Source organism: Pyrgilauda ruficollis, unplaced genomic scaffold, assembly GCF_017590135.1.
Source record: "Pyrgilauda ruficollis isolate IOZ18807 unplaced genomic scaffold, ASM1759013v1 scaffold9, whole genome shotgun sequence".
In the NCBI taxonomy this organism is placed as follows: domain Eukaryota; kingdom Metazoa; phylum Chordata; class Aves; order Passeriformes; family Passeridae; genus Pyrgilauda; species Pyrgilauda ruficollis.
This window is the reverse complement of record NW_024531043.1, coordinates 6,485,373-6,512,106: the sequence shown is the minus strand read 5'-3', so window position 1 is coordinate 6,512,106 and position 26,734 is coordinate 6,485,373. Positions and strand designations below refer to the sequence as shown.

At 43.2% G+C, this 26,734-nt stretch overlaps 2 protein-coding genes across 3 annotated transcripts in view; one reads left to right on the top strand and one right to left on the bottom strand.

Annotated features, from left to right (window-relative positions):
* The window catches only part of ARVCF (ARVCF delta catenin family member), a 135,839-nt gene that overhangs the window by 100,337 nt on the left and 8,768 nt on the right, over positions 1-26,734 (top strand). For both annotated transcript variants that reach the window (XM_041488480.1, XM_041488479.1), the window contains exons 9-14: positions 20,007-20,134; positions 21,037-21,187; positions 22,539-22,731; positions 23,885-23,996; positions 24,580-24,670; positions 25,739-25,792. In XM_041488480.1, coding sequence (XP_041344414.1) covers positions 20,007-20,134; positions 21,037-21,187; positions 22,539-22,731; positions 23,885-23,996; positions 24,580-24,670; positions 25,739-25,792 — 729 coding nt within the window. The remainder of the gene's footprint in view (positions 1-20,006; positions 20,135-21,036; positions 21,188-22,538; positions 22,732-23,884; positions 23,997-24,579; positions 24,671-25,738; positions 25,793-26,734) is intronic.
* The window catches only part of COMT (catechol-O-methyltransferase), a 52,201-nt gene continuing 38,301 nt past the window's right edge, over positions 12,835-26,734 (bottom strand). Inside the window, exon 6 of the transcript XR_005956923.1 lies at positions 12,835-12,856. The gene's annotated coding sequence lies outside the window, so the exon portion shown is untranslated. The remainder of the gene's footprint in view (positions 12,857-26,734) is intronic.

Sequence of the window (26,734 nt, the reverse complement as noted above, 5' to 3'; positions counted from 1 at the left end):
TTAAATCCAGACCTCTGTGCTGTCTGGTTTAAGCAAATCTCATGTCTTGTTGTTTATGTGCACATACGTTTGAGGGCAGAGCAGCAGCTGCTCTTTGGAGCTTTGGGTGTTGAAGTTCAGCTCTCATTTCAGTTTATCTCATTAGGGAGTTGAAAATCTTCAGCCATAACATGCAGGTAGACATGCAGGTAGATTTCAGCCTGGTGGATGAACTAGCTCATTTTCTCCTTGAAAGCAGTTATTAAGCTGCTTATTAATTTCTCTTACCCTTTTTGATTACTTAAGTTTAATTCCATTTTAATGGGAACATAAGTTTAGGAGAGAGTTGTGCTGAAATACTGAACCAGTGTTAAAAATGCTTGTAATTGAAGAAGTCTGTTTTGGTGCAATGGGGACGTCAAAGACAAGCTGAATTTGTCTGAAAGCTCAGCTTTGTGTGTAGGCTTACCCTGGTCAGCGGCCTGTGAAGGCAGGGAATGAGATTTTGGATGAACTTGTCAGCAGGTGAATTTTTTCTTCTCCATTATCTGAAATTCTCAGTCACTTTCCATGTAGCCTCATGCTGATGATAGATTTTCTATTCCAGAAGGCGAGTGTTTAAATTCCCTTATAAATCTTTGTATTACTGCTCCAGGAAATTAGACTTCCTGGCACTGTCAGGGTAATGACTTTAACTTAGTAGATTACAAAAGTGCCAGCAATTTGTCTTCAGCTAAAGGCAACATGTAGTAGAAGGAGAGAGAAACTTCACTTTACTCTGGCTTCAGTTTGTAATTAAGATTGGCTGCAGTTTGCATTTCACTGCTGCTTTAATTTGCTTTCTTTAAATCTTGACAAGTTGACTCAAGCACTCACCTGCCCTTTCCAGCTCCCTTCCATCATTAGTTTTGATTGTCGTATTGTGAATAAGTGAGTAGAACTGATTGATTAATGGCACCATCCACACCCCTCCTGTGCCTGCTGCTGGAAATTCAGGGACTGGAAGATCTCCTCTGTGAGAGCGAGTAACACGTTCTTGTATTAACATCTTTTGAGCATTTCATGCACATTATTGAGAATTCTGATCAGAATTATTAAGTATCTCCTATTACTGTTGCTCTCCTAAGCTGAGTATTCTTTTTTGGTCCCGTGTGTTTTTCATAATTTACAAAGCAGTGAAAGGTTTCTCATCTGTCTTCCAGTGCTTTGAGAGAAAATTTATTGCCTTGAATAGGAAAGTTCCCATATGGAACCTGTGCTTGCCAAACTTTCTGTAATCTGGTACCTTTAAATTCCCATTCTTTTTCCCTGTATTTTCAAGGAATTCAGAGCAGGCACCTGTGGATTTTTCCTTTCTTGTGTACACAGTCTTTGCATAGCTGACTGCTAATTGTTGTGGAATCCTCTGCCTTTTTTGTGATAATCTTCTCTGATTCTTATGGTCAGTGTTCTGACTTGTTCAGAGCTGGTGGACATGGCATGAATTGCTTCCTGGCCTGCTGAGCTGTGCTCTACAGGTGAAAATTTCTTTGTGATCTTTATCGATCTGTTAAATTTAAATATGTAGAACATAAATTGTAAGTTTAAGGTTGAAACTGAAGACTGAAAAATCATATTGGGTGGGGGATACAGTTGGAATGTGAATTGGAGGTCCAGGAGTACTATTCTGCCTCTGCCACTGATTCTTTTCACTTGGTAATGCAGTTCTATCCTACAATATTCTTACTTTGGAGACTGTAAGGAAAAAAAAAATTCTGAGTGAAATACTAAATTTTATGCCTGTACAGTAACTGTGTGCAGCATTGCTGCTGAGACTCACAGCTCTGCTGTGTGGACTTCAGTTATTCCACAAAATCATGTGAGATGAATTTGAGACCGTTACAGGACCAGCTCTGGTGTTATCTGTCTGCTCAGGAATGTGAAGAATAGCTTTGGATTGTGTCCTGGTAGTTGCTGCCATGTTTGTTATACCATTGCTCTCTGGCTTCAGAGAACACCTTCACATTGCAGACCTGAGCTATGGTTTCCAGTCCCTTGCTTTATCCATAGGGACATCCAGCAAAAATTATGTTTACAGATAAGACAGGCTAGATTCCTGGTAGGGGTGAAATGGCATCTGTGGAACAGAAAAGCTCTTGCAGCTGAGTAAGGGAAAGCACTGTGTTTGTGTGAGTAGACTATGCTGTGAATGGCCCAGGTGAGATATTGTGAATTGTGTCAGAAAGATTTGAGTTGGAAATAGTTCTGCTACGTGGAGGATATAGAGCCAGTGTAAACTGGAGAAGAAATTGCAGCTGTGGTATTTAAATGCTACTAACACCTCCCCACCCCCAGCATGGACACTTCATAGTGCGAATGTCTTTCAGGTTTAGGACATGAAGCTTTGAAGTTTAAGCTGAGGGAGCAGTGGGAAACAACTGCTGGGGCAGGGAGGCAGGAGGAGCAATTGTAATGATACGAGAATTCCATTCAGCTCTGTATTTATAGAAGCTGAAACTCTTCGTGAAGCCATAAGGTGGTGATTCTTGTCCATCTCTGTTTCACTCAGCTATAATTTGTTTGCCTGTAGAACTCTTGATTTTTGCTTTGTCGTCTACCTCTGTCTTAACAGCTAGAGGTCACATGCAAGATGAGTTAAGATGACTGCTTTGTTTCTGAATCATTTCAGACTTATCCTTCTGAGAAAAAGCTGACTCACTTCTAAGATACTTTGGTTATCTTGGAAATAGTGAATTGACATCAACAGCTGTTCCTCTTCTTTATCCTTCTTTTGCATTCTCAAATGTTTAGTCTCCCTTAGTATATGGGGGGGAAGAGGTGACAGTTGGAGGCAAGATTCTCCCTCCCCACCTTCAGGCCCTTTCACCTGTGGCTCTCATAAAAAGACTCCAGTAGTCAGCTTCCATCTCCTTCTTGCCCAAGGTTGACATCCAGGGATATAGATCTATTATAATAACTAGCAGTATCTTCAGAAGACAGGAATCCCAGGTGGTAAATTCCTTTTCTAACTTGATGTGAGTTTGTGGCCAACTTAAGTGCACAGAAAATGAGATTTAGGCATCTCAAACAGGAAGAGCCCATATATACATGCATAATGAAGTAGCCTACAAAAAAACTAAACAGCAGGAGCTCCACTAGAGCATATGGTAATTACAGCAGCTAATAAGGAGACAGAGTGATCTGGAGCTTCAGCTAAAGACAGAACTGGAAGGAGAAGAGTCGATTTCCCCAGTCCAGCATTGCTCCTGACTTTGAGTGGCCGTAGGCAAGTTAATAGCATTCACTTGCTGGGGTTGTAGTGAACCTGTTCCGGAAGTGCCTGCTATTTCCACTGCCTTCAAAAGAAGAATCACTTCACCAAAATAATAGCTAGAATAATTACCTTCACTAAAATAATTAGTGTTTTCACTGCTGCTGTGATAACCAATGCAAATAAGAGTGTATGTGGTATATTTGTCAAAACAGCAAAATTCTGGTGAAGTATGCTGTATCCCAGATGTTGCTATGAGTACAGTGATACAAAAATTAAATAAAAACATAATTTCACTTAAAGATGGATGGTAGAGGTTTGCCCTGGTGAGATACTGTGGGAATGGACTGAGGCTTTCATGTTACAGAGAGAATTTTGCATGTAATACTGTGAATTGCTTTGCACTCTTAGTATGCTTATTGCACTTACTGTGGTTTTTTATTGAGAAGTTTAACTGCATTATTTATGATGCTTTGTACAGAAAGGTGTATGCATAAACCAGTGCATAACTGGAAACCTTGGTAAGTTTTACTGCCCAGCTGCATTTACTTCATTTATAGCAGTGTGTGCTCCCTGGCAATGCAGCATCTTAGCTCTTCAACCACTGACTGGATTTTCATGTCATTTCCACTTGGTTAATATTTCTGATGAAGAATAGTTAATGTTGGAAAGCTATAGTTGCCAGTCATATGTTTTTAATTTTCTCAGCTTTTCCTGTACTGTTTGCCCTGCTGAGAATGATAAATTCTCTTCCCTCCCCACATTTTAGATTGTGTGTATGTTTTTGCATGTCCCATTTAGCATTTCTATTCTACAGGCAATTCTAATTGTTACTCTAAAATAGAATGCTTGTTATTACAGAGCATAGCTCATTATACACATGCTGCTCCAGGACTGTTTATAAAATGAGAATGTGCCAAGAAAGCCTGCCAGGAATAAAAGCAGGAGTTAATGGGAAGGTGCTTATCCCTCATAACTGTAGCTGCCTCAGTCTTGGGGCTCAGTTACTGCAGTGAAAGACTCACTCCATCCACTGATCCATCGCTGTTGCATTATGTCAGCTTTTGCCATGCCACTTAGTTTCAGTTAAGAAACAATAACAATGAACTCTCCAAGATCCCCCCCCTCCCTTTTAGCATAAGCGTAAAAAATGAGATGATCCTTTGAAGAGGGGTGCGAATCCGAAAGTTGTCCTGGTTGCCCAGCCAGTATCGCCAGGAAGCTCAGGGAAGAGGAACTCAGCTTCTGTCAGAATTTAGAGATGAAATTTCATGTCAAAATCAATTACAAAAACCTTGTTGCACAAAGTTAGGGTTGTCTCTGGCGTCCATCAAAAGTACCGCAGCAAAGTTGTGCTGACGAAGCTGCTTGACAAGTTAAGAGAACTGCAGAAAGTTTCAGAACAGCTGAGGCAGAAAGATGGTGTAATGTTGATTTAAATCCCTTTCCAGATTTCTAGAAGTAGTGTGAGCAGAAGAAAAGGGGGTAGTTAGAGCTCCGGGTGAGTGTTCTGAAAGCTGTGCTTTAGGAGCAGCCGGAATGTGGATTTCTGAGAGCCCGAGGTGACTCGGTGCTTTCAGAACTCAGCACTAGACAGACAGTTCTCAAGTCTCACTGAAAGCATCTGTCCCATCTGGTATCCTTCTGCCCAAAGAAATGGAGGCTAATGCTACATAATTGGGCATTGGAGGAGGTTTTGAAGGGTTCTTTATATCACTGAAGGATTTCAAGACCTGACTGGACAAAAGCATAATAGCTTGGTCTAATTCTGGCATTGAGCCTGCTCTGAGCAGGAAGCTGGCCCAGTTGACCTCCTATGTTCCCTTTCAGCCTAGTTGTTCTGTGTGACTCTCATTAACTGATTACAGAGTCAGCCAGGAAAAGTATGTCTACATAAAACCAGCACGTTTTTCCAAAACAATCCACAACTGGTGGATTAGGTGACTCAGATGAGAAGAATGAGAAAGTCCCTTTACCCGTGGAACCTGAGAAAGGAGCATATATACAAAATTGAGTGTATTCACGTTGCACCTCAAGATATGGCTTGTTTCAAAGAAAAATATATTTTTACTTACAATGTATACTTTACTGGTGCCAACACAATAAACCATGGAATCCTCAGAACACTTGATAATCAGCCTTTGAGGATCTGTTTAGAACAGCTAATGATGGGGGACAGAAAGGGGAATGAAAATCAGATAGCTGTGTGATTCTGAACTAATTGCAAATTATGGTACTAGAGATCAGGCAAGGAGACCTTCCTTACAGTGCAGCCAAGACAGGGAGGTACAAGAATTTTTTTCCACTTTTGCTTGAACAGCATTATAGTTAATGGAGAGCTTTAATCATAGAGTTAATCTGGAAATTAAAACAAACTGGAATGTCAAATAACCTGGGCATTTTAAATTGCAGAAGCCACTGATGCTCATTAGTTGGGCTGAAGCTGCCGTCATGTTTTGCAGAAGAGCAAATAAAGAGAACCAAAAAAGAACCAAAAATTAAGACTTCTGGTTTTGCAGCATTAATTTCCAGTGAATGTACCTGCACAGCTGCTGCAGCCCTATTATCTGACTCATTACTTTGTAAACCATTGTGAGATATCTTGAATGTGAAAGCTGCTATGTAAAGCCATATTTATGTCTGTAACCCCGAGTGCTCTGCACAGGCTTAAAAGCTCCCCCCCTTCTCCACCATGACAGGGGAATTACAGGACTTAATGTGCCATATACCTCTAACTGTGGATTGAAGAAAAATGACCTTGAACTGAGAGGCAGGCATTTTACATGGTAAAGCAGTCACTTAAATTTACCTGTCAGCTAGAGGCAGGGGGAACCTTACCTCTGCATGGTTTAGAAAGCAATGTCAATCCAACTGCTGGTTGTTCTGAACCCACTGAGAGCTTGATTGCTGACCCAGGCATTTCCAGGTGATCAGTGAGAATGTTGATCAGTATGTGGTAGAAAGGAGAGCGTTTTTATTTCGGCCTCACAGACCATTAGTTTCAGCCCTGAATTTTCTGTGTCTTGATCACAGGGAAAATTGGAAGTCTGTAATAGCATGAAATGTTACTTGTCTGTGCAGGAGTAGACACTGGTTCAGACAGATCTGGAAGGAGCAGTCCTTGCACCTTGTGCCCAGTTCATTCGTGTTTTGCACACCTTGCCATCTCTTTATTAGAAATCCTGTTGTTTTTGTCGGAGATGTCTAGAGCAACTTTGTGGGTTTTTTGCCAGTAGCCTCAGTAAAGAGTAAGTACAACACGCTGTGACAGTCCACTTGAGCAGGCCAGCTTGAGATAAAAGCAAGACTGAATTTGTGTGGGGAGGGAAAGAGGATACCACTGCTGAAGTGAGTTGTGCAGTTAAAGGGCATTTCAGTGGCACAGCTGGGAACAGAGATGAGATTTCCTGATTACTAAAGCAGTATCTTCCTAGCTTGCTCATGCTAGCAAGCCCACTCCATTTAGAGATGTCAGTTCTTCTTGTCCCTGTCTTACAAAGCCAGGAAGAACATTTAATCTAATGACTTTTGTTTTGAGACCTCTAAAATCACAACCAGCAAATGTGTAATCACGATTGAGCATATAATTGCATCTTATCCTGCTGAGAGCTGAAAAATAATGAGCAAGGAAAACATCTCCAAAGACTCATTCAGAGTGTGAGGGGGCAAGAGAAAGGTCTAGAGAAAGGACCTGCCTTACCTGGAGTGTCCCCAGTGACCTTTAAACACTTAGGAAATTGGAAGCCTGCGTTCCTTGCGGATGCAGGTTTCCCGCTTCCCTTTTGGGGCTACTTTTCACATTGAGTAATAAAGTGAGAGAGCACACATGGCAGCCTGCAGATGTGTGAGAGAAGTGGGAAGAATGACTGAGGTGTGTTCAGAATTTCTCAAGGAATGAGAAACTGGGGGTGTCAGGAGCATGAGACCTAATCCCATTTATTCAATTACACAAGGACTGCTCCCAGGAGAGTATTTCAGGTTAGTGATAGTGCCCAAAATGTAAGAATTGGGAAATGCACATGAGACTTGAATTTGGGCAGTTTTGCAAGGTTTTGCTTAATAGTTAAATTCTGATGAGCACATCCCTTCCAAATCCAACATCCCGTTTGCTGAAAACTCTGCTGAGATTAAAGCCATGGACAGTAAACTGTATTGGCAGTTTTCTGGGTCGCTGGATCCTACTTTCCCTAAATCACTGAAAATTTCCTGCCAGTTGTTTTATTGAAGTCTGGAGACCTATTTCCAGATCAAGCTCTGGACTCATGGCCCACGAGAAGCCATCAGGGCATTCATAACATTGCCTTACCTGGAGAAATGGATATGGGCCCTAACATGATGGAAATTTCTATACTCCTGAGGAAGTTTCTCTCCTTATTTACATTTATACTGACCTTTTCAGAGTTTTCTATAGGCATGAACAACCTCCACAGTAAATGTCAGCTTCTGCTTAGAATCTTTTACATGGGTAATTTTAAGCTCAATTTTTAATTGCATGATATTACCATAAGAAAGCTGCGTTGAAATTGAAAACTCTCCTAGACAAAGTGGCTGTTGGGTTGGGATCTTTTCACTGTTTTAAAGGCATTGAAGTGGTTTCAAAGAAACTGTCAGAGTTGCTTTGTGGTAGTGGCTTCTGTGGCTTTGTTGTAGAATTTCTCGTATGATTTTCTGCTGCTTTATGAATGCAGGACATTGCTGTAGGGTGGTGAATATGGGGCAGGCTGCAGTTGGATGCTGTGTAATATTCCCCGTTGCCTCTTGAAAAATGTCTCTGTGCTCCTTCTATTCATTGCAGCAAAGCATCTCATTCGTTGCTACACACTAGGGCCCCAACCTCTTCTTTTTCTTTTCAATTTGCAAATAGATTTATTTGTGATTGTATTGTGTGTGTGTGTGTTTAGCCAGCTAAGGCTTCAGGGAGCTACTTCTCTCCAGATCATGTTGTCTTACCTCGCATTTTAGTCCACCTTTAAGTTTTACAGCAAGATCTGTGTTTCCAGGAAATCTATTATTCTATAGGCAGAGCTGGTTTTGTGTCAGTTCTGCCTGTGATTATCCAATATTCGGGCAGTGCACCGAACAGCAGGCAGGTTTACATTTAATAGAAATTTCCCTGGTTTTCCAGAAAGCTGCAGAGAATGGTTGGCAGGAAGAGGGAGAGTACCTGTTCCCTCATACTTTGATGTGGTGTATGTTCCAATGTGTCCCAATTTAAATGAGGGAGGAGCAGCAGCATCTTCTCTTGTCTCTCATCATCTGTAATCCCTGCCTGGATATAGTGCTTTGAGGATGAGTGCAGAATCTCTGTTCTTTGAGGCATTAATGTTTCTAGCTTACACTGAAATCCGTGAGAATTAAGTACCCAGATATGGTACCTTTAAAAAGCTGGGCTGCAAGGTACATTTTTTTTATTAGAGAAGTTAAGGGAAACCTTTTGTGCTGCTTCCACTCTGGCCTGACATTCATTTGACATTGAAAACATCAAATTCTTTTTCTTGGATGCTTGGGAGATACTTGCCTGACAGCAGCACAGTGACTGTAATTGAGACAGATTAGTGGCACTGGGCTGCCTTTGGGTGCATGAGACAGCTTTCATGAAATGGAGAGAGGAATTGAAACACACTTTTGACTTTGGAAGCTGGAGCAGGAACTAATTAGCAATTTCAGGACACAAACAGGATTGGAGGAAGTGTTTGTGTTGGCATATAATAAATTATTTATTAACATGGGGGAGTCTTTCCATATGTCAGTTGCTTATAAAATGCTTATAAAGGCAAGATTGCAGGACTTCCCATTTAATGAACCAAACAGGCTTTGGTCCCAGTGATTAGGAGCCACTGACCTTCCATTTTTGCAGACTGAGACTGGACCTGGTAGCCTCTGCTGAGCTTGGATTCTGCTAAGCTTCCCCCAAAAAAGATTAGTTGTTTATATCAAAACATTTCCTTCTTACTGGGATGTATTTTTAGATGTTTGATATTTCTGTGAGGGTATATCCACTGGAGAATAGAAAAATTTATTCTGCCTTATTTGAGGAATTCAAGCTGTGGAGTTCTGCAGCCCTTCAGTGCCTTAAGCAGACGATCCTCTAACAAGCAGCTGAATTGATATGAATAACCAAATACCTGTGTAATGGCTTATGACCATTTATGAGACTTTATATAAAAATCATGATGAGCAGTGGAAGTATAAGAGGACTCGGTGAAGCATGAGTAACCTAGAAAGAAGCTTTCAGTTTGGCTTCTAAGCATATTTCAGTCTGCATGAGCTCTGAAAGGTGTGGGTTTTTTTCTTGACGTTGTTTTTCCCTTGGCACTGAAGATAAAACCCAGGCGTGCTGCGAAGGGGAGAACCTGACAGGTGCCAGCCCGAGTGGAAATGCTGTCAGTCGATCCTTGTCTGTCGCAGCTCCGGCTCTGATCCACCCAAGCACTTGTCAGGACCATGTGGGCTTTCACACCCGAGCAGGAGGTCCCTCAGCAGCAGGAATGTTTTGAAGGAGAGTTAGTGGAAACCCCCTAAGTCCCACATCTGACAAAGTAATCCTGTTTCTGTAAATTCCTGAGTGATGGAGGATTTGGGTTTGCCTTGCTGGTTGGTTTTAGTGCCATTACCCCGGTGTGTAACAGCACAGAAGGGCTGACCACAGAAGGTGCTGTGCGTCCTCCCACACCTCGGCTCCCCGCAGCCCTGGTGGAAACAGCATCTCTGGAGGTCTGGAGGAGCGTGGCTGCTGTGTCCAGAGAGAGCACTGGTCAGTGCTGCAGCCACCCTGAGCCCAGCCTGGCTCCAGGACTGCGGCCGCTCCTTCCCTTGGCTGCCGGCGCTGCGGAGCCACCTCACACCTCGGCACTCCGAGTGTGCTGCTGCCTGGGGCCGGAGCCCACGGCTGTGGGGAGTGTGGGCTGCTGGAGCCCACGGCTGTGCACTGCAGAGCCTGCACCCTCTCCTCACCCCACAGCCCCTCACAAGCTTTGATTTACTGGGCTTCTGTGACTAGTCTCGTGTAGGAGGGGAGGGCATTTGGTGGGACCATACCTGGCCTCACATTCCAGCATGTTTCATACACCTAGAAGACAGGAAGGAAGATAAGTAGAGGTCTGCAAGGTAAGAAAGCGTTTTCTGTGTGTTTTATACCTTTCTTGCATACCTCAGTACTGAATGTTGGAGGGTGTGTGGATATTTCAACTAAATATGCATTACCATGTAGGGTTTCTTATTTTGTCATGCAGCTGTCTGCTGGAGTGTTTCTTCCCTTTGCTGTGCTTCTTTTCTTGCTGGCATTTTATGACAGAAAGTTTATAAAGCTGTTCAATATCTCAACAGTTCTAAATAAAGTCAGAATTTTTAAAATAAAATAAATATGCTTAGGTGGCATCTGCAACCAAGGACTAAAGCACGACTCCTTTTGCAGTAAGTTTTTTCTGCAGACAGGTTTCTACTGAGCTGGGAGGAAGCTAAAAGCTCATTAGCTTGCTGGAGTAAGAGCAGCTGATTGGCATCTGGACCTGCAAAGCTGAGTTTTACAGGGGCTTGAGGCCAAAAAAGGACAATTTGGAACACATGATCCTTGGTTAAACATACACAGAAGACCAGAGGAAAGAAAATGGTAGGCTCAGGCAGCCACAAGTTAAAGGAAGCAGTCCCTTAACAGTGCTATTGATTTTCAGTGATGACTCTAGTTCTGAGACGTTTTTCTGTTATGAGGCCCTTGGACTTGCTGATAAGATACTAACAGCTACACATTGTATTTTACTACTGGGCATAGCTGCAGTGTATTTTTTTTTTAATGGGCTTTCCTTCCGGGAATCACTCAGTATCTCTCTTTTAATAAACACATTTTACACACTAAGCTCAAACCTGCTGATGGTTAGGCTGGACAATTAGGCATCTGCACCAGTAATGGCAGTGAAAAGAGTTTCAGGTCTCTTCAGCTGCACCACATGGCAGCTATGATCAGAAAGCTGTGTTGTGCTTTACGGAGCTGTAGGTGAGGGTTGTAAGGAAAATATTTTTGCCTGCATTTGGTTGTTTGAGTTCAAGGAAAAGTCTCAGAAAACACGCATGTTCTGGCATGAATACATGAATGCACAGTTGAAAAAACACATTTGTTTATCTAATATGGAAAGTTATAATTTTCCTCACATTCCCAATCCTCATTAGCTTTGCCAGCCATCTTTTTATTTATTTTGTGCCTTTGGGAAAGCTTAGCTAAATGGAAAATGCAGTATGCTCCAAAAAGCAGTGGATTCAAGCCCTACCAAGGCAGAGAGTAGGCATGTTCAGGCCTAGAGATTCCTCCACTTACAACCTTTCCCCATGAAGAAGAAAGGGCCACTTCCCACCTGTTTGTACCCAGATGAGGCATTCTGTAGTGTCACCTTGTTATGTTAGGAAACTATCTTGCGTTACGTTATGAGTTTGGATTATTGTGGCATCCCCACATATTCCTGGCTGGAGCTTGCAGCTCTGAGGTTGGTAAGCTGGCAGTTCTGAGCCTCTCCACATTTTCTACTGGTGTCACTGGCCCAGGCACCAGGAGCCAGGTAAGCCAGGCAGGCTGGGCAGTGTTATCCTTTTCTGGAGAGGATTGTGCAATTCCTTGGAATTGCTTTCTCTGGCTAAAAAGGACGAGTGACAAAATAGAGCTGTTTGGTGACAGGAGCAAGGAGACACCCCTCAGGGCCTGTGGGCAGTCACCAAGCACTGCCATCTGGGTCCTTTCAGAGAGGAGAAAGAAAAGCAGTCAGTCATGTAATTCTGGACCCTCGCAGAGACAGGAGCAGACATATCAGAAGCACCCATGGCCAATAGGAACAGCAGCAGCACTGAGATCTAAAAGAGTAAGCATGGATGTTTGACCTTGTCACTGTTGTTCAAATATCCCTATGATGTAGCAGACAGCATCTGGAAATTCAGGTTTTCCCTCCCAGGGAAACATAACATGATCAATGACACGCTTGATATTGATCTTGTATGCATTGTCTGGGTTGCTGTCTGTTTAAGGAGTCCCCAGTGCAATGCACATCATCACTGTGCCCAGCTCCTTTTGGTATCAGCTGTTAGACGTGTGAGCCCAACCAGGAAGCTTCAGGAAGGAGCTTCCCTGAAGGGAGCAGGCAGGATTGCTCACATCTAGGAGTATTGCTGCTCCCTTGGCAAATTGATCTGCTGTCAATGACATCACCAGCCTGATAAGCATAATCAGTCTTTTGTCTTGAAACACTGTAGTGTTTGAGGCAAGAGTAAGGGGCAACCAGTAAGAGAGATTCCCCTAGACACAGCCTTTCTCCAGGCCAGAGAGTGTTCATCCCTAGCTTAGAGTCCTGGGTGTGCCTGAGCTGCCAGAAATTCCATACCCCAGCATCACTGGCAGTTCACACTCTGAAACCCTGCAGAGCTGGCAGACCTTTGATGCAAATTAGTTTCCTACTCACTCACGTATGTGAGCCAGGATTTTGAACCAAGTCCCACTTCGAGACGTTGCAGTGGTGATGCAGAGCCTGGGCTGCATTCTGGGAGCTTGCAAACACCATGGTAAGCTGGTGGTGGGAAAAGAGCAGCCCATCCTTCCAAACAGTTTGCATTTGGTATGTAGCTCACAGCCCAGAGACTCCAGTGTGTGCTCTGTGTGCAAGAGAGAGGGAGAAAATTTTATTTACTCTTTGATTTTTAGATACAAATTGCATTTCAAAACAGATTTGCTTTTGGAATAATATGATTGTCCTGTTCTCTTTAAAAGAAACTGCATTCAGTTATCACTGTGAAGTAAATAAAAATAACTTGGCATTAGAGAAGCTGGTGCGAGAGCAAGTGCTAACATTTCATGTACTGTACTGAGAGCCCCCAAGGTCAGAGGCAGGTCTTCTGGGACTGGGGTAAAGGAAGCTATGTACATGAACTCTCCATTTTAATCATGCAGCCAAAGGGCTTAAGTCCAGTCCAAAGCATTGTTGCTTGTGACAATGGTGTTTCTCAAAAGCAAACAAAAAACATTGCCAAAGGTGACCTAGAAATGCTTAAATGTGCTGCAGTTCACCCACGTGTCTCCTCGCCCTGCAGGTGCAGACCTCTAGCAGCTCTCCCATCCCTGCATCAGCCTGGCTGCTGGGGATTCCCTGTGCTTTGGTGGCAGCCCTGTGGGACAGAGCATTCCCCTTTTGAACCAGTAGCTTGGGTAGTGCTCCAGTTATCTGCAGCAGCTTTGAGATTCTTATTAAGTGTTGGTCCTCCAGAGCCTTTGCTACTGATTAGTGAGGAGAAAAGGCTGTTAATGGAACATCTCCAGTTGCCAGGAGACTCAGCTGCATATGTTTGGAAAAAGAGTTTGTATTGGGCAGTGTGTCAAACACTGTTGGGAGAAATGCTGCTTGCAGGTCCTTTGGAAAGGGAAAACTGTAGTAGCTCTAAAATGTGTGGTCACAGAAAACAAGTGCTAGAACTCATAAAAGGTCAAAATGGGTTGTGTTTGATTGAGACACCTCTTTGTTGAATTGCATTTTCTTTGGATATGAACCAACCTTGTACAAGTCACACTCTGTATGAAGGTACTTTGATGACAGCTTGTGGAGTGGGATGTAACCAATCTTGTACAAGTCACACTCTGTATGAAGGTACTTTGATGACAGCTTGTGGAGCTTGGGAAATGTAAAGAGTAATAGAAATACCCAAAAGACCGTTTGCTTTCCCAGGCATCCTTTCTTTGTCTTGCACTGCCTTGCCCTCCAACATTTCCTTTCCTCGCTGCCTTTCCATCCTCGCTGCAGTCACCCTAGCTCCCTGTGTTGTTTTTTTGCATACCTCACTCTTGGTAGTGCTGGTAGCATTCCTGTTACATCCTTTGGGCTGGGGGTTTGTTTGCTTCCCTTTTGGAGTAGTGTGCCAGTGCTGCTGTCATTGTGGGAGTACGTGATAAGCTGGGAAGAGTTTACATCATTTTAGAACTTCTGTATGACTTAGTAGATTAGTTGGAAAGGTTACACAGTGTGGTGCTCATTTCCTAAATAGAAAACTCTTCTTAAACGTTCCCTCAAGCTGATTCGAGTCTCGTGTGTCCCACGTTATTCTGGTTGTACTTTTCAGTACTATTCAAAGGCTGTTCTGTCTGTCTACAGAGCTGCTGCTCAGTGGTGGATGCTGCATTTGTGATTCAGTCTCTGCAGTAGGCTCAGTACCTGTCCTGACTTGTGCTGTACCTTGAAGTGAAAGCCACAGGGACTGTTCAGAACTTTCCACCTATTATTTCATCTTCATTCGTCGCAGAGTTTGCTGTGCCTGTGCTGTGTGACACTCAGTATTCTGCATGTATCTGCATCGAGCTGCATTCTCGGGCAGTTCTGCCAAGCGTTTGGCTCTGCTGGAGCTGGCTGCGTTTGCGCTGCTGCTAAGCCTTTCAATTAGAAGAACCTTGCAAGTTTGTGTTGGCATTCAAGCTGCTCTGTGCACTGGGTGCTGAAGCACAGCGTACAGATGGAAGGGAGCTGATGGGTCAGGTTTTTTAGGGATCTGATTACTGTTTTTATAAAAGTAACCAGCTGCCTCCCCCAGCCTTCTATGGGGCTTTTCATGTAGTCTGCTGTGAAACCACACTGCAGGGTGAGGGGTTCCTGGAAGGGGGGAGTTGAACTGCAGCACTGATCTGCTGCTGAAGTGTTCTGAAAACATTTTTGTAGCAAATACGTCTGAGCCCTGGTTTAGACCTTGCAGACAATGAACTGCATAAGCTGTGGTGAAGGTACCGGCCGGTTGTCAGCAGAGGGCAGGAGTCCAAGGGCTGCGGAGCTTTTCTTTTGTGCACATTCTTAGTGTTCATTTCTTTTACTGTCATGACTCTTTACTTTCTTTTTTGTTTTTTTTTCTTTTGGTTTTGGCTTTTGGCTGATAGTTTCCTAGTTGCTGAAGGAGATGCTTTTTCACTGTGCAAAGTGTTTTCGGTGACCTTGCGGAGGAGGCGCGGTCCGGGCTCCTCTCGCTCCATCTGCCGGCGCTGCAGGTGCGGCTCAGGGCGAGCACAGCGGCCCCAGAGCTCCCAGTGCCGGCAGCCCCTCGGGGCTGTGGGCTGGGAATGCACCTCCTGCTGTAGTGGCAGCCCGAAAGGAGTCCAGGTGCTGCTGCATCTTCCGTCGGGAAGCAGAGTGCAGTAAGTGGGAATTGTGTCTGCACCCTGCAAGAGTGAGTAGGTATCAGAGTTCACTTCAGTGATTCTCCCCCAACCCTGGTTTAGGAGTTGCTTAGGTTTTTTGTACAGTATTGCCAACATCCTTCCCGCTTCCTATTAAATTTGAAATTTGACAGTTGTTTTAAACATCAGTCCAGAGGTTTTGTGTGGATAGAAAATTAAGCAGTGTATTTCTGCTGCAGCAGCAGGAGATGCCTCATCTGTCCAGCATCCACATGTGTATAATTTCCCATGCCTGTGGTGGGAGAATAAATCCTAAGTGGAATGGGTGGTGAAGGGGAATAGCTTGGGCAGCCTTGTTCCAAAAAGAGTTGTCTGAATTTGGGATTAAGTGAGTGTATCAGAGATAGGCACCTGGTGCAGTATCTTATGTTATTGCCAGAATGTAGCTAAGTATAGGCACAGGATCAGCATTGCCAAGATGAAAGCAAATAGTTTTGTGGAGGAGATAATCCAGGAACTGCTGCATCATTCTCAGCACGGGGACTAAGGGCTGAAGGGATGGAGATGGCTAATCAGCCCCAGCTAATTCCTCAGGTGTTTTCCAGTCAGGATTCAAATTGCTGTCTGTGCTTCTTTGGGCAAATAATCTACTTGCCACATCCTGGTAATGTGAACTTCACACAGAACTGGTCCCATTTGCCAATTCTGAGCAACTCTGCTGCAGAAAAGCTCATCTTCTATTTCTCAGAAAGATGAGACTGCAGTGTGTTGGAGATGACTCTGATATGGAAGGTACTCCTCTGTGACACGTTCTTGTTAGGTGGGGGAATGCTTACACACTGCAAAAGGTCTGATGCTCACAGTGACATGGCTGTCCAAGGCGTTTCTCTGAAAGCCAAAAGCTAATACAGTGAACTTGTTTGTTTTGCTTTCTGCAGTGAAAGAAGCAATAAATTACTTACCTCCATGCTTTTCCAGGAGGAAACAGTGTAGACTGCAACTCAGCACAAATCCATAACCAATGGAAAAATCTCATTTATTCCAGGAAGATTATCTTTTTAAGGGCAATGCTAAATCTGGTCTATAATTAAAACAGCTTTTTAAAGAAAAAAGAAAAACAGTGGATGTTTTTATCATTTGATGAATTCTCTATCACTAATGACCCTCTTTTCTCTTTTCTTCTATCCATTTTTAAATGGGTGTAAGGAGTTAGCTGTATATTGCATAAAAGTAGCATTACCTGAAAAAATAATTAAGATGATCTTGAAATTAAGGAAATCAGTTTTGAAAAGAAACAAGTGCTTAATGGAGGTGAGACCAGCTGTGCTTCCCAGGAACGTGCTTGAAGCGCTTCATGGAAAAATGTACAAGACCTTCATGCAACACTGGAAGGAAATTCGTAATAATTCAGACAAATTGCATCCTATAAATAGCAGAGCTGGATTCATTAGGACAGGAGGCAGATGGAGAAAATCTAAAACTTGTTTGTTTCTTTTTAAGACACTATAGTGCTTATGAAAAGTGTCAGCTTGCTGTCAGAGAGGGAAAACCCTCCAGTGCAGCAGCAACTTTCTCGTTATTAGTTTTTCATCCCTGCTAATGAGCAACCTGCATGAGGGGCATTCTTGATGCTTGGCTTTAGAAACTCCTGCTGCTTTTCCCTGGCATACCCAGGCTGACCCAGACCAGCTGCAGTGCTGGGAGAGGAGCAGGGGAGGCAGGAGGGAGGACAGAGCTGTGTGTGGTGTGTAGCGCTCGCTGGCACTGTTTGAGACAGATGCCAGTAGGACAGAGGAATAAATGTAGTTGAAAAGATGGGGGGGTGTGGAGTGAGGTGAGAATCAGCCACCACCTGCTAAGGAGTTATACCCCAAAGCAGGAAGGTACTGGTGGTTGGTAAAGAAAGTGCTGTGCATTATTGAATAGAGAAGGTGAAGGCATTTTTGAGATGCTCTTACCGTCGTAAGGAGGAAAAAGGAGATGCTTTCATGCATGGAGAGAGGTAATGACAGAGAGCGGGTGAGAGGTGCGTGACTGGAATGCAGCTGTGGCCACAGGAGGGGAGCAGAGGTGAGGGACTTGGAGCATCTCAGCATTCACACACAGCAAGGTGCTGAGGAAAGAAGTGTGTCCAGTCAAAAAGGAACGTACAGACTGACAGAAAGGGCACATCACAGACTGCATTTAAATAATAGGACAGAGTAACGGTGTGGGGCTGTTTCCAGGTGTGCCAAAATTACAACCAGGTACTTCTAAACAGAAGACTGGCTGAACAATTGCATCCTGTTGAACTACAGGCAAGTCTGAGCTCAGATACAGAAGCAGAAAATGTTCTGTATGAATATTATCTGTTAATGAACCTGCCTTCATCTCTTCTGCTGATCTGATTTACATTTCAGCAAAGCTCCCTTAAAAGATAACAGTGTCAAAATTCCAGTAGGCTATCCTAAGAGATTTTTAAGTATTAGTGTTCAGGAAAGGAACACCAGGCACTTATCAGCAGTGTTTTTTCTTGAGAAGTTCTTAGGTTGCCAATTCACCTTGTGGAGTGGCAGGGGAAAAGGGTGATATGAAGGTCGTACTGGAGTCAGATAATCACAGACTTATTCAAGGAATGGAGAAAAGCTGTACAACTGTTCATGCTTCATGGCTTAAGTAACGATAGTTTTTCCTCAGCATTCAGTATAGAGGGCAATGATCCCGGTGCAAGGGGAGGACACTCGAGAAGAGGAAAGTCAGTGGTATGGATTGGCAGGATGCCTTTGGGGGTTCCATCTGTTGCAGCTTGCACGTATCCGTAGGGTGTCATGTGTAGCAGGCAAGTGGTGGCATTAAAACGAGGCACGGACATGGAGCAGGTTCAGTATCCGGTCACTGGAGAAGGATCCGGGCGTGCTGAGGGTGCACATGAGAGGCTGAGCACGGAAAGTATGAACCAGTGCATGGATCCTCTTGGATCCTCGTGCATTGATCAGATTTTTGGTATGGAACAAACCTTAGCTGATGGTGTTTGCTTGCTTTCAGTGGGCTAAGTACCTGCTGTACAGCCAGGGGGTTAACACAGCTTGTGTTTGTAGACAGTGTTATACGGCATTTAGAGGGCTGAGTTCTGAGATCTTGACTCAAAAAGCCATGCAGCTGTATGAAGGATGTGGAGGCTTATATTTCAGGAAGCTGTTAGCAATAGGGAATAAAAAAAAATATCCACTGGATAGGACAGCATTGCATGAAGATGTCTGAAATATGGTAATCTGTGATGTGTGTATGAGAGATGGGTGATTTTGAAGAGGAGGTGCTGAAGAAAGAAAGTGATTTGTGTTTGGAGGTTTCCTGTCTTGCTAGTGGAAAACTTGCTTTGAATTATGCTATAATTCTAGGACAGCATCTTGTTATGTGAAGAACATTCTTTTCACGTGTACAAATAATAAAAATTATTTTGATCAAAAGAAGCTTGAAATTGCCTCTTTGCCCAGGCTTCTTCACACTTTCATGCTTTCTTTGATGTCATGTTTTTCTAGAAATCCTCTCCTAGGTAATGCTTGCCGCATTACCTAATGCTTACTGCAAACATCCCAAAGACCAGCAGACAGCTACAAGGGCTGCAGATGAGTCACATTGACCAGAGCTTGCTTGTGCCCTTGTGCACTCACCAAGGCAATTTAGGGGTTTAGTTTTTAGTTCACATAACCTGAACAGCACTTTGAGATAGTTTGTCTGGCCAGCCATTTAAGCAGGTGATTGGTCATACTCCGCCCTTTTTCATGCAGTGTGTCATGCTACACTTAGTGAAGGAAGATAGGTAAAAATTGCTTCAAATTGTTCAGCAATTTGGAGTGATGGAGTTCTTGCCTAAGATCCTTTTAAGGTGGGTAGATGCATAAATCCTAATCCTGTGGATGAGGAAGTCAGGACACGATGGTACTGTCAGTTACTCAGCATCACAAAAGGAAATCCTTGGCAGAGCTGGGAGTAGCTCTCATTCCTGTCATGCTTAAACTGCACAGCTGGTACAGTGACTCTGGGGATCTGCAGTGAACAGATGTGGCTGTCACAGTCTCCCAGTGTGGGACAATGCCGGCATATTTCTGTGCTGAATATTTGAACTAGAGTCAGTGTTCCTCCTTGCCACTCACACTTGGGGGGTTCTGGTCACTTTGACATCTTGCCTCTTCCTTCTCTCCCGTGGGTGTGTGCAGGGCGTGGCTGACAGGATGGTGTAGCTCACTCTTTTGGTCCTGCTCTTTGTGTCTCTAAAAGTATTGAGAGATATTTGAACAAGGAAAGAAGTGCAAGGTGAATTTGCAGCCCAGTCTAGAGATGCAGAATAATAATTGTGTATTGCAGGCAAAAATTGTCTCTTGTCACCACCTGCATGCTGGGCAGTTTATAGCATAGCAGAGATTCCAGAAAGAATTGTCAGCCTTTAGACAAGCAAAGTGACCTGCAGCCCAGGTGAACATTTCTCTGCATGAGTTGCTGTCTCCACCATTTCCAGCAACTGTGGATAGAATGTCTTGGTCATGGTAGAAGCTCTACTTTCTGAGTTGTCACTGCTTTCACTTGGTCATTCTCTTACATTATTGAATAGGGGTATGTGTTTGTTTATACATTGTGTTCTCTGCTTCTCTTGCTTCTGTTCTCTTGCCCCACCTGCAGGCTTTGAATTATTGTACCAGCCAGATGTGGTCCGACTGTACCTCTCCATCCTCACTGAAAGTCAGAACTTCAACACTCTGGAAGCTGCAGCAGGAGCTTTGCAGAACCTTAGTGCTGGCAATTGGACGGTGAGCGCAGTCTTCAGTCTTTTTTGTTTCCTTTGTGTAAGTAAAGAATAAGGGGATGTCCCATTGTAGGTGTGCTGTTACATTGTACATTTGTATCTCCTTTAAAAAGGAGGGAGGTGGGAATGTCAAGGAAATTACTTCCATTTTCTTGTTGAAGATGTTTTGCATCTTCTGGACTGGTGATGTTTACATAGTGGAACTATGCTCAGTGCCACCACTTCAGCCACTTAAGCATTGCTTTGTCCATTCAGAAAAGCCTGGTATTAGATAGTTAGGTGTTCTGAATACTTAATTTGTTGGATTGACAGTTTGCTGAGGAAACTGCCCTCCAGAGTGTCCCCTAACACCCTCTGTGAAGCATCCCCAGCGCTGATCACTTCTAGAACTGCTCAGCAAAGTGGGACTGATAGCAGCTTGAGGGTTGGCAGGGTGGTGCTTCACAGCTGCCTTGGGTACAGCTTATTTTAAATAATTCAGGCTTGTTTGAAAAACAATCATGAAACAGAATAAAACCATGAAATTGGAGGAGGAGGAAGATAACAGATGTTTTAGATGCTTTACTGTTTCTTCCAAGTGACCTCTTTTTTCCTAATCCAGAGGGATGTGTTTTCACACCAAGGTGTGTACAGAACAGATGCTGGCAGATGATGCTCCTTCCTTCTGTTCCTGCCCTCTTTCCCCAGAAGCTGGAGGATGAACTCCTACACCCTTTCTTCCTTGGTTCTTGGTGAACTTGAATGAAGGGTTAAGGCAATGGGATAAATCAGCACGCACAACCTAACTGGTCTTTGCAGATAAAAAAATGGGTTACAGCACTGAAGTAAATGCCAGGGGCAAGGAAAGAGCAGGTATGTGAACTCACAATACTCGGTGTTGTTTCTTTTCCCTCGTGTCCCGATCAGTGGTCCACGTACATCCGTGCGACGGTGCGGAAGGAGAGGGGGCTGCCGGTGCTCGTGGAGCTGCTCCAGTCCGACTCGGACAAGGTTGTGAGGGCTGTGTCCATTGCCCTGAGAAACCTTTCCATGGATCGTCGCAATAAAGATCTCATAGGTATGTCTGAACTTCTCTAACCAGCCTGGGATCTTGGAGACCCTTGAGGGACCTCACATTTTCTGTCCCTTGTGCTGAGGATTTGTTCTCTGCAGTTTCCATCCATGCTGTCTGGGATTGGCTGTAGCCACCAAGTGGAGGGAGAGCTGTCAGCTCACAATGTACTTCCAGCCCACTCAAACAAGCTCTGGCTTGAAGGAGATCTCTAACTTGGGAGTGCCATTAGGTGTACATTTCTGCAAGAGAGGAATGTGTGTAGATGTGCAGAGGGCTTGGAAGGGTTCAGAGGTTTCTTGTCTTTTCCTTAGCTCTGGCTGGTGTGGGACTTGGGCTCATAGATGTTGCTCCTTAGGCCTGCCTGCTATTCCAGTTAGAGTGGGAGTCTGGCCTCTGTCATGCTGAGCTAACCTGGGGAAGTGCAGGGTACTCTAAAGTTGTACCTTTGGATTTTTGCTTCCTCCTTCCTTTCTCATCCTTTTGCCTGGTGGGTATTTGTAGAAGCTGGACACTAAGCAACTTAATATTCTTCAAGTTGGTGTTCAGCACTGCTCTAGCTCCTATCCAAAGTGGTACCTGCCCATAAGCAGGAATCTTGGAAGATTCAGCTGAGATGAGTTTTTCTCTAAATGACCTCTGTATTTAACTAAGGTATTTGTTTAAACTCTAACCTTGTCAGGCCAGGAAGTACTGGTGACCTGTTTAGGGCCATCATTGAAGTTGATACTGGCAAATAGCAAGGTGGGATTCTACCTTAATATGTCAGGTTCTCATTTTAATAGTTCAGAGGTGTAGCCAGGCAAATGGTACAGATAGATACCTGGGAATGATAAAATACAGATTCCCTGTTTTCTCTCAAGTACTATACATGGAGAACGCTAACTGCCCCCAGGAGGAAATACTCTCTTACCTTTGTTGGAGAAGGTTAATAAATGCATGGCTGCACACCTTGCCCCAGAAGGCCTATTACCAGGCTAAGTTGAGTAAACCATGTGCATGTATTAGCATGAATACCTGGCATTAGCAGCTACTGGATGCTTTTTTGCCTCAGGCTTTGCAAAATATGATAGATGTTGGCTGTAAAATTCTCAGTAAAAATGGCTTTTTTCTCTCCTCAATACCTTTCAGAATCCATGATGAAGGACTTTTTTATCTTAGCTTTATCAGCTGTCAATCGCCTTGAAATACTGAATGAATGATAAATACCCTGTGAAGTTACAGTCTTGTGGTTTTAAAACACATCCATTATAAGGGGTTTTTTCGACATAGCAAACACCATTGACTTTCATCATTCAGGATGGGAAGCTAAAATTATTATTAGGGCTGCCTAATGGTATCTCTTCACCTTATCTAGGTAGTTATGCCATGGGTGAGCTGGTAAGAAATTTGCCCAGCAGGCAGCAGAGATCTGCAAAGAACCTGGAAGAGGACACAGTGGTTGCAGTGTTGAATACCATCCATGAAATCATTACTGACAGCTCAGAAAATGCAAGGTCTCTGATCCAGACACAGGGCATTCAGAAGCTGGTAGCTATCAGCAAGTCAAGGTAAGTGACAGTTGAAGGCAAAATGTATAAGAACTCCTTGCAAACACAACAATGTCACTATGAACAGCAGCTTCTGCTTTGTGAAAGTATTGGAGCATCCCAACCTCTCAGAGCTGTAATTTCAGCAGTTAATATAAACAAAGTAAAAGCAGCCAGCACCTTTAAAAGGTACTTGATGAAAAAAGTTAATTCGTGAGTCACTTCAGTCATGTTAAGACGTGACCTCTCCTTGTCAGAGTCATCTTAGCACCATATATGCACCAGGCAGCATTTGCAGTGAAACCATGATCTTTGGTTTTAGTTTGAAGGCCTTTTTTCTGTGGCAGTGTTCCACTGCTGGAATGCCAGTGATGAAATCTGTTTCTTTCAAGTGAAATGGTTAACGATGTGTGGTAATTGTTCAGGCCAAAGGGCTGGTGGTGGTGATTTGAAGTGACAAATTTTCTTCCATTTAAAAACTCTGTTCTGACTGCTGTGGAGGAAACTTTGTTTTGTGTAGTTTGTGTAGTTAGACTTTGTAGATGTGTTTGCTGCAAACTTCTGGGAGAGTGGCTGAAGTAGCCTTCTTGGGTTTTATTGTTACAAAATATGAGAGCCACCAAAAATCTAGGCCTGTTTTAGATTATAAAAGGTGTCTGTGTACTGACTTAGTAAGAAATAGATAAAATTTCATTTTCAGTTTAAAAACAGCTTAATTTTTTTTGCTGACCGAAATTACTGTGTGAGGTATTTGAAGCCATGGAGCAACTTCATTGAATTGTGAGGAATAGATGTACATTGGGATGAAGGTTTGAAAAGTGGCTTAGAAAATTTTTTTCATTTGGGATTTTTTTCCTGAATAAATCCAGGCAGAATGGAATCTGTCTGTTCTTTGTTAATGACAGCTACAAGACAAAAATGTCACCATGGCCCCTGACCTGACCTTGCTTGTCCAGCAATACATGTGAAAACACAGAAATGTGCAAAATTCATAACATTTCGATTTTTGGTTTTGTCAGCCAATACCTATAGATATTATCAAGTCACTGAATGATTTCACATAAATCCTGTTACTTATAGATTGAAATAATAGCTGTGTGGATTATTAGGTATTAACATACAAATAGTCAGACATTGCTTGATACTTAAACTGTAATTTTATCTTGCAAATCAGCCAGTCTCCCAGGGAAACAAAAGCAGCATCTCACATTCTTCAGATGATCTGGAGCTATAAAGAACTACGAAATGCCCTTCAGAAGGATGGGTGGAACAAGTCACACTTTCAGGTAAAGATCTTAAGTAAGTTCTGGAAATGCCTGAGTGGAGATGTCCTTACTAAGGCCAGTCTTGCAGTCTGTAGATCTTCATTTTCACTTCTGTTCTTCCAGGTGAAGTTACAATGGATTGTACCCTACTCAGTAACACCATCCTGCATAGAGTTGCTGGCTGTGCTTTGCTGTGGTCTGTGGAATGTACCTCTTTAGGTTTGGGGAGTTTGCCATCCTGTACAGCCCAAATTCCCTGGTTTACTGATGGAAGAATTAGCATGTCTTGTCTTAGTTGTGTCTCCTTTGAAATATTCTGTACAGCAGCCTAGGGCAACCACCTCTGCTTGATGGAACCTCCTCACCTTTTCTTGTGGAAGGCTTTTGCTTTTTTCACAGGGCAGCAGTGCTGCCATTGAGAGAACAGGGAGAAAATTCCTCCATCAAATCTATGTGAAAATGAAAAAAGCTCCATTCCATATTATCAACAGAAGGGGAGCTTAAGAACATTCCATAACCTCTCTCTGTGCAGTTGCTTCGTTTATTTTTATTGTTCAGTTTCCCCAAGTAGCAATTTGGTGTTTGTGTGTTTTTTGTCTTGTAGTCTGTTTCTGCAGCTCCAAAGGGCTCCAAAGGTACTGCTGGCAGGTCTGGCTATGACGACAGCACTTTGCCTCTGGTGGATAAAAGTCAAGGTCAGTTCTTCTCTTTATCACTTGTCATATAGTGGTTTACTGGTTTTCTGGATTTGTTGTAACTGTGTTACAGCACAAGGGGGTAAAAATGCATTATTCATGTGTGATTTTTACCCCACAGTCTCAAAATAATCAGTCCCTGTTACTTGGAGAGGGATAGAATTTCTTCCCTTACAATGTAGTAGAACGTACAGTACTGATACTGGTTTCTCAACTTGGGTGCAATGTTACCAGTTACCTGCAAGTGGGGTTGACCTTACCCCTACTCTGTACTGGAGGTTTTCCCTTTTTTAAATAAATGTGCCCATTTTGGCACAGCCTCTTCCTCTACCATGCAGGGCTTTTTTATTGGAGATGAGTTTATTCAAGCTTCAACTAATCCTGTCTGTGCTTTTTCATGAGGCACAGCCACACCAACACCAGTGTAACACCAGCTTAAATTTCACTATGATTGCTGTGTCTCTGAGCCTGGCTCTGGTTGCTAAGAGCAGGATTTGCCTGGTGCACTTTCTCTGGTTTAACTGTAGGTTAGTGCAGAAACAACAGCCCCACATTGCCCTGCCTGTTTCCACCTTCCCTGTCTTTGATCAAACCTGGTACATTATGCAGACAGAGGATGATTTGGGTCAGCTTGCTGATGGGACAAGAAACTTGTTTTCTTTGTGGATTAGTTTTCTGTTGGCTCAGCAGGCTGCAGGATTGGCTGGTGTGCTATGAGAAGCTGCACCCTTACTTATTTTCCTTCTCTTTTATTCTGGAGAGACCAAAGAGAAGCTTGTTAATCGTGGTAGGTAGTCCAGAGCAGAACTGTGGCTTCTGTTGGAGAGAGAAAGCCGTGTATTACAGTGCCAAAGCAGAAAATACATGGATTACATGTGCTCTCTGGAGAATTTGATTCAGACTTCCCTTTCTGAATGGATAACAATTGAATAGTTTGGGAATTTTTTAAATAATAATCTCTGCATTCAGTACTTTATCAACCTCTCTGGTTTTGTGACTAATTCAAAACTACCAGGTTTTGAGAAAAGCAAATGTACCTCAAGTTGTTCCAATGCTTCTGTTTTCTAGATAATGAGAAGTCTGGGAGTCGTGATATGATACCTATGGATGAACTTGGCCCAGGTAAATTCAGTCATAGATCAGGCTCTCTGTCTGTTCCAATAGAGCACACTGTCACTCACAGGAAAGTTCAACTATTTCTCTAGGAGATATTATCTCAGATGGATAAAGCTGACATTTAAAAACAGAGCATTACCTCACAAAATATTGGTCATCGTCTTTTTTTTTCTTTGTATACATGTAGAGTGTGCACACCATTTTCCCCCACTACTTAATGCATATATTGGAGGTACATTGACCCAGCTTTCATTCTACTCTTTGGTCCCTGAGGCAGCTGCATTCCCTATTACAGATCTGGAAGTCTCCAGGATTCAGAAATAAAGAGTTGAAAACTTACTTCAGTGTATTGCCTGTGTTTAAATCTGTCGTGCCTTTGTTATTGTAGGTAAAACCAAAAATAGGTTTGTGTGTGTGATATTCATGACTCTACTTTCCATTTACCTGCATCTAAACAACCCTGGCTTTTCCTCTAGACTGAGAAGAGCCACTGACTGTCAGTGATGTGCTTTGAGATTGATAAGCTCTGTAGTGTTAAACTTCTTTTTTTTACCTTTACCAAGGTGGATAAAGGTGCTGTGTGGTCTCTTGAGAATTTGCACCTATTAAAATGCACCTATATGAATGCCTCCAGATCAAACAGTTTGGTACACTGCTATTAGTAACTGTGATTGAATAAAATAGCAAGTTAGAGCCAAGAAAAAGGCAAGCATGTTGAGAAAGTAAAAGAACAGGTATATATTACCTTTTATATTCTTGGAAAAACGAGATGCCACCTGCTATGAATCAACTGTCCATATGTATTTTGCCTTAGGGAACACTGAAACATTTGTTCTCACAATGGAAGAAAATATCTTCATAGAGGATTGCCTGGCAGGAATAGCTGTGTGCTGGCAGGTGCTGCAGAATGGGCAGTGCTGATTGTTTATAGTCTCAGTATTAATTGCT